General features: G+C 59.9%; 1 protein-coding gene across 1 annotated transcript; it reads right to left on the bottom strand.

The window, feature by feature from the left end:
- Positions 1-4,579: 4,579 nt before the first annotated feature.
- On the bottom strand, positions 4,580-6,934 carry EMD (emerin). Its single transcript, XM_061136517.1, has 6 exons — positions 6,708-6,934; positions 6,502-6,609; positions 6,258-6,335; positions 5,922-6,055; positions 5,402-5,448; positions 4,580-5,319 (listed from the first exon to the last, which is right to left on the bottom strand). The coding sequence occupies exons 1-6, from the start codon at positions 6,787-6,789 to the stop codon at positions 4,983-4,985; spliced, it is 786 nt and encodes a 261-aa protein (XP_060992500.1). The 5' UTR covers positions 6,790-6,934; the 3' UTR covers positions 4,580-4,982.
- Between the last annotated feature and the right edge of the window lie 4,321 nt (positions 6,935-11,255).

Below are 11,255 nucleotides of genomic sequence, written 5' to 3'. Positions count from 1 at the left end.
CCCCGTCCTGGCTGGGACTGAGATGTGACTTCCCGATGACACGCTTGGTGGCTCTGAATGTGTCACGCAGCTTCTGTGGGTGGTGAGGGCTCCTCCTGTTGCCTCTTGCTTCTTGGCAGCACTGGGGCCCTTGGAGACAGCTCCTGGCCCCATCCGTGGCCACCACACTCTTCTCAAGCCTGACGACCGTGGCCTCGGGAGAGCCGGGCTCTCTATCTCCGTCCCGGGGCAGAAGCAGAGGCTGAGGCTGAGCTTGCGGGGCCTGTCCTGGCCCCAGCCCCACTCTGCTGTCCACTTGCCTCAGGCCTCACCCTCAGTCCTCATCCTCCACCCGCTGGACATGATTGTGCCTGCCCTCCAGAGCTCAAGGGTCTGGAACGGCCCATTCTCCACCGGTGCTGTGTCCCAGAGCCATCCCCCAGTCCCAGCCCTCATTCAGCCCCACTCCCCGGGCTGTGGCCTCCCTGGGCTCACGGGGACTTTGCAGACATCCGTGGCAAGCATTGGAGCTGGCTGAGGCCAGCCTGACCTCTGAGCAGCACAGCGTGCCCCTGCCGGGTGTATAAGTCCTGCTGGGGGTGCCCGTGGCCTGTGGAAGAGGCTGCTGTAGGTGGCGGGCCTTGTCCTCTGGGGACCTGTCCACAGCTGGGACGTGGAGCTGGATGATACACACAGACACAGACACAGACACAGACACAGACACACACACACACTCTCGAGTCCTGGCGGCCACATCCATCACTCCTCACGTTCGCTGACCCTGACTTAGTGGCTGTTCCCCCCTTGGCCCACTGCCTCTGCTGGGGTTCCAGCAGGGTCCCCGTCAGTGCCCTGGCCCTGTGCCCTGGAGTCGGGTGTGGCCGCCCAGACCGGGGGCCGTGCGGGTCCTCCAAGGGTCTCTAGACCGTCGCCATCGTTGAAACGCTGAGGCTCCCTCTCTGTGGCTGGTTCACTGTCCCATCCTGAGGCGCGCTGTGCACCTCGCTTCACCTAGGTCTGGCCCACCCTCCTGGGGGAGCAGGCACCAGGGAGGGTGGGGTGCAGGGGTGCCCTGGGGCGGAGTGGGGGCTGGTCGTGGTGTGGGAGTGGTCAGCTCCCCCATCCCCCCGACTCAGAGCAGACAGGACCTACAGGATGCGGGGGCCACTCCCCACAGGGTGACCAGACACCCCCTCCCAGGCTTAGTAGGGAAGAAGGGCCCTAGCGGGCGTCTGTGGCTGGACCCCTCCTCTGCTCTGGGCACCTGGTGGCAGGCAGGTCTCGGCCGTGGGGCCTGTCAGGGCTGGGCCCCCTCCCCTGCTGGCTCTGGGCGGGCAGCCCAGGCTGGATCCCCTGTGCAGAGCCCAGGGGAGGCCCAGCTTGCCCCTGACTGTGTCCTGGCAGCTGGGGTGTGCTCTGGGGGGTCTGCTCCTTGGGGCCAGGTCTCAGGTCTCTTGCCCCCAGCAGATGGGCTCCTGGTGCCATCTGCATGTCCCCCTTTCCAGAAGCCCTCCAGAGGTGGCTCCCTGTCTTGCTCCCTCCTGCCCCTGCCTGGCCGAGGCTCTGGCCTGCCCTGGCCCGTGACCTCCGTCCTCAGGGCTGTCCTCAGGGTCGTTCCCTCTGCAGTTTCCAGCTTCTCCCCTTGCCGCCCCGCAGGCCTCATGACCACCCAGGTGCGATGTGGCATCCGGGGAGGGGTCAGGACTCCTGGTTATGTTCAGCATTCCTTTGTGGCCGTTCTCCCTCCGGGGGCCCCCACCAGGCAGGCTTTGGAACGGGATGGCAGGGAGGACTGATAGCAGCAAGGACTGTCTCCTCTTGGCAGACTGGTTCAGGCAGCAGGCAGGAGAATCTGGGTGAGTCCAGGTAGGGGAGTGGTGCCTGGTGGGCTGGCAGAGGTGAGAAGGGGCTTTCTGGGAGGACCTCGCTACCCAGCTCTCCCCAGTGGTAGGGGACTTCTCTGGGTGGGACTTGATTTTTTTCACTGAGTTCCTGACTGCCCTGGGGAGGGGCTGGAGCTAGTCTTCAGGGCATGGTTATGCTGAGCCTAAGGCCAAAGGCCAGCCCCATGGGCAGTAACAGTGGCACCCTCCTTTCCTTTAGTCCCCTGGGGAGGTTCATCCTCGTGGGCTTGTACCCACAGGCTTGTACCCACTCTTGGATGGCTGCTTCTTCAGTGCTGGGACTAGCCCAGTAGAGTGTTCAAGGTGGGGGTGGTCCAAGATTGCAGAATGCTGTCTGCTGCATCCCCTAGACCTTGGGGGCGGGGGGAGGGCATGGCTGACATCAAGGGTGGCATCAGGAGCTCCCCCCGCTTGCCATACCTCCCAGGCTCTCTCTGTGCTCCACCAGGGATGCTGCTCAGGCTGTCTGGCAGGGTCCCAAGCTACTAGCTCGGTTGCCTCATCCAGGGCTTTCCAGGCTCCTCCATGTCTTCCAACCACCACCACCATCCCCCGACTCTGCTCTGGTGGTACCTAAGATGGCAGGAGATGCCCTGCACGCTGGGAAGTTGATGCCCCCTGATGTGCTCCCAGTACCACTGCAGCCCATGGTCCAGGCAGGAGCCTGGATGTTGGTCTCAGAGCCCTGGAAAGCCCTAGGTGGGGACTTGGAAGCCTGAGGTCTCTTGGGGGCTCACGGAGCCCTCAAAAGCTTTGCCTGGGGTGCCCAGAGCACTCGGAGGCATTCAGGCGCCCTTATGGGGCTCCAGGGCCTTGGAAGCGAGGCTAAGCCTGGTGGGAGTCTGGAGGGAGGTCCAGAATCCTCAAGAGAGCTCTCTGGGAGGTGGGTATCTCAGAGCCCTGGGGCAGCGCTTTTGAAGCAAGGCCCTCAGAAACCCTCCATCTGATGCATGGTGATCAATGGATATGGTCACCCATGGGAAATAAAAGGGGGAGACTATGTCACCTGGGAGGCGACTCCATCTTCCTTCAGACACAACAGTGGTTGCCAAGCACATCTAGCCTCCCCCTCGGTCCTGCAGATGGAGGATCTGAAGCCCGGAGGGGACCATTCCGTCCAGAGGCCATGCCATCTCTCTCCCTTTCCTCCCTGCAATCCCTCCTCTCCACCAGGACCCCATGGGGCTCCCGCTGCACAGCCACCCCCAGGAGGAGCCTTGAGATCACTTGCTGAAATGAGATGTTGTGCCATGCCTCTGCGGAGTTCTGACGCCCTGACGATGGGACTCCTTGTTCTCCCCCGTCCAGTTCACTGATTTGACCACCTGCCCCTATGGTCACAGATGAGCAGGCCAAACCTCCTGCCCATGCCCACTGCCGACCACGGAGCATCTGTGTCTTAGCTCTTGGTCTAAGATGGCACAGGACAGATGCCGGGGGCCCAGGGGTGTCCCGGCCACGGCGGACTGGGTGCCATGGGAGTCGGGGGAGTGCCTAGCAGCAAACGAGGGAGGCTGGGGCTCTGGGAAGGGTGAGAATATGAGAAGCCATTTCTTTCTGGTGTATTTGAAATGCACAAAAAAAGCCTGTTGGTTTTAAGAAAACACCCACCCCACCCAGCTCACCCCAGCCCACCCCAGCCCCACCCCATCCCACCCCAGCCCCCCCCCCACCCAAGTGCAGAGACTAGGATGCAGCAAGAAGAAATGTCTGGAGGCTTTGCTAAAAAGGTTCCAGTCCTGGCCCTGAGCAGAGCTTACCCAGCAGCCATAGACAGCGGACAGCCCCAAAGGCTCAGGAGACCACGGTGCACGTGCAGGTGAGAGGGCAGGCCCTGCCAAGTCCTGCCACCTGTAGGAAGGAGCCCGTCAGAGCTGAGGTGCCAGGGTCCCACCCAATGGTGGCCCAGGGGGTGCCTCTGCTTCCCTTTTGAGTGCCTGCCTCTCTAGGCTTTACTGCCCTCTACAGGCAGTGCAGAGCCCAGACGCACAGTGTGGCATTTTACCCCAGGTTTCCTTAGCACTTGATGTGAAGTGATAGTCGCTCAGTCGTGTCAGACTCTTAGCGACCCCTTGGACAGCAGCCCGCCAAGCTCCTCTGTCCATGGGATTCTCCAGACAAGAATACTGGAGTGGGTTGCCATTTCTTTCTCCAACTCGATGTTAAAATCACATGTAAACTGTGAAAACTGTGAAATGCCCAAAGCAGAAAACCTTGCAGTAATACCCAGGTGAGGAACTGATTTACTGAAAGGGGATGAAACATTCCAGAGGACTGAGAGCCTTTCCCTGTCATTAGACAACCAGCTTTCCAGCAGAAACAGCCCATCAAGCAGATGCCTCATTTCCTTCCCATCACTCTGCTCTTGGACACCACGGTTGGTGTCTGCTGGTCCCAGTTGAAACAGCCAGAACTGACACGGTGCAAGCAGCCTCACTTGCGTTTCCCAGTGGGCTCTCTGTGTGTCATTATTTTTTATAAGTACTTACAAGAGCTTCTGGTAACATGTCAGGGAGTGGGCACCAAAAGCAGAACACAAATGAGTCTATGGGTAGCCTATGATCCCTATCTCAGGCTCAAAGGACGAAAGGATGAACTGACGAAGTCGGATGGCAATTCTGGAGACCCAAGGCCTGGAAACCTTTAGTAGGGGGGCAGCCCAACCCCTCCCCATGTTAAAGAGAAGAACCCACATGTTAAAAATAAATGGTCTTTTATTGTGTCCACGAAAACAAACTCAGGGTGGCCTTTGGTTAATCCCCCCATGAGGTGACGACAAATAGGAGGCATGCGATGACCAAAACCGTGTTCTCCTCTCCAGGAGAAGGGTCTTGCCTTCCTAGGCCCAAAGGGTGACAGGCAAGCGGGGCCAGGAGGATCCAGAGGCAAGCCCACCCAGGCCCACCATGCTGCAGAGGGCCCAGGCCTGCTGCCTCCCTGGCAGGACAGGGAAGGGGTCAGCAAACATTGCCCCTGTCCTGGTAACCCCAAGCTAGAACACACAGAAAAGCCCCAACCCCCCTCCCCCAACAAACACTGATAAGGCAGTCAGCCAGGGCTTCCCAGAGGAGCTGGCCTCCAAGGTAAGAGGCCAGACCCTTAGGGCTCTGCCCAGAAGGGATTGCCATCCTCGGCCTGCATGGAGTAGTAAACAAAGAGCAGGAAGGCAGCAAAGACCAGGAACAACAGCACCTGGCCCCAGAGCGGGACCTGGCGATCCTGGCCCAGGCCGGCAGCCCCAGGGGCCTGCTTTTCAGGCCGGATGGCTCGACGGGTGAGCCACGAAGGGGCCGAAGATGAAGATGAGGACACACTTGAGGTGGAGGAGGATGTGGGATAATAGGACAGGCCCAGGGAGCTTCTGGAGATGTTGGAAATAGGGCGGTAGTGTGCGATGTTCTGGTAGGCACTGTCCCGGCCATACAGGAGGTGTTCCCTGAGGCAAAGAGGGCAGCAGGTAGACCAGGAGGGCCCGAGCCCTGAATCAGCCCCAGCCCCTGGCTTGCCTTAATACTCACCGATCCTTGCCTTCCTCTTCCAAAGAGAAAAGATTGTCATCACGGACCTACAGAAGTGAATCAGAGTGAGGATACCTATTGGTGGGGTCGATGTAGGTATGACAGGTCATACCCTCAGTCCACACTACCCTTCCCAGCCTGTTCTGAACACTGCTTAAAGGCCTGGGCCCTGCTACCCTCCAGACCCCCTTCTTGGTCCCCAGCCTATGTCTGCAGGGCTGTGCCACTTGTCCCGGCTGCCTGCATCCTACTTTGTGCCCCAGGATTCTCAAAAAGAGCTCAAACCTAGATCCCAGACCAGAGCCAGGGCACGTCCTGGGCACACTAGTCAAAACAGTTCTGACAGCCCCTTCCCCTCCCCAAAGAAAGGCCCTCACCGGGCAGGTGTCTGCAGGCCCCGCCTCTCCCTGGAGGTTTCTGAGGCACCATTTGCGCCCAGTGGTCCCCTTGACTCATCCAAACCCCATGAGGACCCCCTCAGGTTGTACCCAAGTACAGGGTGCCCGACAAGTCAGCTCACCTGGCGTTGAAAAGGGTCAGCATCTGAGAGTGAAGCTGAGGGCTGGCGGAAGCCCTTGGATGTGCCCATAGACTCAGGTTCCCCGTAAGTCCTGGTGGTCAAGTAACTCTCCTCATAGTAGTCATCATTATAGCCTTGGGAAGGGGGGGCAGCGGTAGCAGAAGAGGCAACGGTGTCCCTACCTGGCCCGATGGCCCTAATCTGAATCCCATTGGGGGGGCCTGTGACACGGTTTCTCCCCTCCAGGGCTACTGCAGGACGCTTGGGGTTGAGGTCTCAGGTTCTGGCTGACAATGGAAGGAAGGTGTCAGGGTGCCCACCCCACCCCTGCCTTACCCTTGCTCTGGTAAAGTAAGGCGTCCTCTTTCTTGGGCAGATCATACATATCCGAGTCCACGGACGCCGAATCTAAGTCTGAATGGGGGAGGGGCTAGGACCATGGCCCACAGGGGTCCCCTCCCGTTTCCCCCGCGCCCCTTCCGGCCAGTGCTCCGGCCACACCCCCGCGACCCCTTTCTCAGAGTCACCCAAACCGTGTCCCCAAGGGCGGCCAGGCGGGGCCCTGGGACGGAAGCCTCACCCGAGAACCGATAGGAGAAAGAGGATGCGGACGAGCTCGGGGGCGAGAGCCTCCGCCTCTGGGTCTCATACTCGAAGATTTTCTTTTCGTAGAGCTTGCGAGTGGAACCTGATCAGACGCGGGGCACAGGGCGGTCAGGGAGCGGGCCGGGAGCGGGCCGCGGGGCTAAGCGCGGGGAGGGGGCCCGCCCTCCGTCCACCGCGTACCAACGACGGGCCCGTGTGGGATGTTGTACTGGCGCAGCACGGCGGCCAGCTCGGAGTCCGACAGGACTGCGTAGTCGTCCATGGCGGGCAGCGGACGGCGGAGGCCTGGGGGAGGCCTGGGCCTAGCGACACCGGCCGAGAGACGACGGCCTCGGAGCGCGGCGGGGGCAACAGGAGCGCCTCGGGAGCGGCTACGCGCGCGTCACTCCCGCGTCACAGCCGCGGTCTCGGCAGGCAGCGCGCGCTGCGCGGAGAGGGGCTGGGCCTCGCGGAGAGCCGCCAGCACAGATTGGTGGGGCCTTGGGAACGGGCGGGGCGGGGCGGAGCTGGCGAGCCCAGAGACGTCACACGCTGGCGCATTTAGGGCCGGAGGCCAGCGAGGGGCGGGGCCTGGGCGCGACGGGAACTAGCTTAGACCCGCCCCGACTTGGGAGCGGGGCGGGGCCCGCGAGCCGCGACGTCACCCGCTCGGCTATTCGGGTCAGAAGGGTGGAGGGGCGTGGCCTGTGGCCGTGCAACCAGCAGAAACTGGCCAGGATGTGGGAGCTGGGTGGGGCTGCGCGCTGGGCGGGGCTGCGCGCTGGGCGGGGCTCGCCCTCCCTGAGTCACGTGGACTCCGCTAGGTTCCCAACTGACCCCTCTGCACCGAGCTCCGGCGCTCGGGGGTCCCTGGCCGCGCCCCAGCTGGCCGCCTCGCCGGCAGCCGAGAGAAAGGGCCCGATCCGAAGGGGCGAGCCCTTGGAGAGCGTGGGTCTGGACTAGGCGCTGCTGCCCGCGCTGGGCGCTCGCGCGCCACGCCAGGGAAGCCCGTAACCACCCGACCCTAAGCCACCCCCCAGACCCCCAGACCCCCTGCCCCAGCACGCCTTCCCGCTCTGTGGGACCCTGGACTGAGCCCGCAGGTCCCCACCGCCTCCTCCCCTCCCCGCTGCACCCCGGAGGAAATGGGGCACTGGGCCAGGAGGCCACTGGCGCTCCAGGAGCCAGCAGCCTTGGAAGGGGCCCGGGCATGCCAATGGGCACTGGCACGGGGCGCCCAGTGATGCGATGCATGCAGAGATGGCGGGTGCCTGCCTAACCCACCGGCAGTCCACTCGAGGCGCGAGGGGCTTCCCCTCCATGACTGGGATGGCCCCTGAGCCCAGCGTGACCCAGGAGGCTGCCAGAGGGACCTGCCCAGGGCTTCCGATAATGCTCTCTGAGCACCTGGGTCTCAGTGGGCTTCAGGGTCATGGGAGCGCAGAGGGGCCCTCCCCGACAAGGGGCCAGGGGACTGAAGCAGGCAAACCATGGAAGGCAGCCGGGACCTGTCACAGGGAGTTGGTGAGAGCCTTGGTCAGGAAAGAGCTGTCCCATGAAAATTAGGAAGGAGATGACAGTCACGTTCTAACAAAGCCAGCCAATAGAATGAGGGGAAACTGAAGTGCCCCTCCCTGAACTGGGATGAAGGCTGGCAGACTGGCCCAGCTGATGAGGGTCACAGCCTTGGTCTCAGCGAAGGTTCGTTCATGTGGTGGAGAGAAGATAGGGCCCTGGTTTAACCACGTACGAAGCCCCTCTGCTAGGCTGCTGTTGGCCAGGTTTTATAGATGAGGATTTCTCCACCTCCCAAAATATGAGGGCCCCACGTATGCATGGTCGGATGAGGGGCAGCGCTCCTGGAAGGGCAAGGGTCTTATCTCCAAGCAGAGAGGGAGATGGCATTTGGGATCTGGGCTCCTCAGAGCCGGCCTCACGGAATTTGGAGTTTGGGCCAGATCAGATTCCCCAGCACCTCTCTAAGCCTTCTTTTGCAGTGCTGGCCCCCGTCCCGGAGGCCGGCCTCCCCTTGCCAACCCCCCCCCCATACAGACCCGAGCCGTTTCCTTATGAGGTCAAGGAATTCTAAGTTTGCCTTCTCCTCTGGGAGCAACCCCTCCCCGGCACCTGCCTTGGCCCTCTGCCTTTTATTTCCCTCTCCCCCAGTTGCCCCACTATGAGGTCCCACCACAGATGGCACCACACGGCTGCCCTGTGATGGTCTCCTGCACACGAGACCACCTGGAGCCCTAAGCCAGTCCCACTGCAGGCAGACCTGTCTCAGACCACCAGAAACCAGGCAAGCCCTTGAACATCAGAGCTGAGAGGCCCTTGGCACCAATGCCATCACATCGAGGAGGAATTAGGGGCCCAGAGAAGGAAGAGACTTGTGCAGGGGCACCCAGTACAGCAGTTCATTCATAGATGTTCCCCTAGCCAGTACCTAGCCCTCGGGGTCATAACCTGGACAGTGTGGCCCACTGAGGGTTCTGAGTCAGCAGAGGAGCTGTTAGTGGAAATCTGGGGCCTTGAGGGGAGTCTTCCTGGGAAGAAGAGTGGGCAGAGTTAAAAGGAGGCATTTCTCTGGAACTGTAGCTGGGGCAAAAAGGGCTTGGAAGCTACTGATTCCAAGTCAGTAACAAGAAGACAGTTTCTCCTTTAAGGACTGGGATTCTAAGCAATAGATTATGTAACTTGTGATCCTAGCAACATCAAAAATTGTAAGAAAAAGTAATATCAACATGAATACATTTCTCAACAGGTCCAAGGAGACGATTATTCACTGAGCGATTAATGTTTTAAGATCAGAACCTGAATCATTTGGTACAATACAAAGCTTACTTTTTCTCTTCAAGGATGTTAAAGATCCTCTGGGTTTGGCCTGGCAGTCGAATGTTTTAAAACATGGCTCAGATGGTAACAAAAGTTGTAAGATGGTGACTAGCATGAAAATGACCATGTGGAAGGTTGTCACAATCAATATATGGCAGGGAATGGTTAGCCGACCAAAGCCTCTCAGATGACACCTTGTGTTCCGGTCCTAGGACACATCAGTCTGCCTTGGGACAGTCAGCATGGCAGCAGGAATGGAGCCACTTCTAGTGCTTTTGTGGAACCTTCAACACAAAGTGGTGGTTGAGTCGCTAAGTTGTGTCTGACTCTTGTTACCCCATGAACTGTAGCCCGCCAGGCTCCTCTGTCCATGGGATTTTCCAGGCAAGAATAGTGGAGTGGATTGCCATTTCCTTCTCTATCAACACAAGGAGCAAAAGCCTTTGTTAAAATCTTTTACTGGGGAAGAACTGGTGCTGTATAAACCCTCATTCCTCCCAGACCTGGAAAAGTAGAGACCCTGAGTTGCATGTCTCAGGGGTGTGAAGGGAGGGGAGAGAGAGAGTAAAGAGAGGATTAAAACGGAGGTGGGGGGTCCTGAGATCCAGCCATGAAGCCATTACTTCCTTTCTGCTACCCCAGCTATTGCCCCACTGATTCCCATTGCAATGCCTCTGGCAGGTGAGTGTCCCTCCTTGAAAGATAGCCTTGGTCATGAGCTACCTCGTGGACCTAAACTCAGGCTGCTCATCTATCAAGGGAGGATAATCCACTGCCATGAGCGGCGGAGGGGTGGATCCCATTAGATGGGGCGGGGAGAAACAGAGACCGAGGCCACTGCTAGGTGATCTCACCTGGGATCTAGGTGGAGAGATCATTGCCAACAAAGGCAGCAGTGGCTGCAGAGAGGCCTGAGGGCAATCAGTGCCTTCCTGTGAGTGTGCAGTGGTAGATACAAACCATGTTAGCAGTGAGAGCACACTTCTCCCTTCCTCCCGGTGTTCCTACCTGCTTCTCCCTTTTTGCCTCCCTCCCTCCCTTCTTTGCGTTTTCTCCTTTAACGCAGTAGAATAAAAGAAAGATCAGAGTGCTTTTCAGATGGTAAGGGACAGTCTCACTTGGTGGAACGTTTATTTCAGCCATTTGTGTCGATCTGCATGTGTGCCTGTGGGTGTTGGCTCAGGATGTAAGATGCAGTTCTTCGTGAGGGTTGTGGGTACAGTGAGAAGACACTGCTTTGTGTGGCTTTCCCCGAGGAAGTGACATTTGAGCTGAATACGAAGCTGGTAATACCAGGAAATGGGCATGCAGAAGAGGAAGAGGGAGCTTGGCAGTGCCAGGGTGTGGCTGTGCCCACCCAGTTCCCGGATACTTGGCTCCTCGGCTGCACCCCACCGTCCATGCCCAGGCCTCAGGACTGCAGCTAACCGTGCTGCTGAGAATTCATTCCATTTCTGTTGCTTGCTTCCAGGCCAGGCTTGGCACTGGGCAGGGGCCAAACCCGTGCCAGCCTGGGACGTTGGTTGGCTCGTCTTGGGGTTGGGGTCCCTGCCCCTGTGCAGATTTTCAGGTGGGAGGCGCTCAGTGCATACCTGCCAGGGCCTGTTGGACATCCCCCTCTAAGGTAGAATTCAACTTGCCCGACCAGCCCCAGGCTTGGGGTAAAGGGGGGGAGGGGGCGCAAGACTGGACGGCTCCCTGGAGGAGGTGGCCTTCGCTGCTGGGCTGAGACGTGGGCTCTGCAGACCCTCCGGGCCACCCCTCCCCGTCAGCAGAGGGTGAGCTCATCTCATCAGGGGTGGGGGGGCGTCGCCGGCTCCCCAGGCGCCTGAGCTCACGGCGCGCCCCCGCGGGCCCCCCCCCCCCCGCTCCTGGGTGATTTTACCAATTAAGGCTTTCTCGCCGGGCCGGGTCGGG

The sequence above is a fragment of the Dama dama genome, chromosome X (genome assembly GCF_033118175.1).
Source record: "Dama dama isolate Ldn47 chromosome X, ASM3311817v1, whole genome shotgun sequence".
Classification (NCBI taxonomy): Eukaryota; Metazoa; Chordata; class Mammalia; order Artiodactyla; family Cervidae; genus Dama; species Dama dama.
Note: the sequence above shows the minus strand (reverse complement) of the source record. Positions and strands in the feature narration are given on the sequence as shown.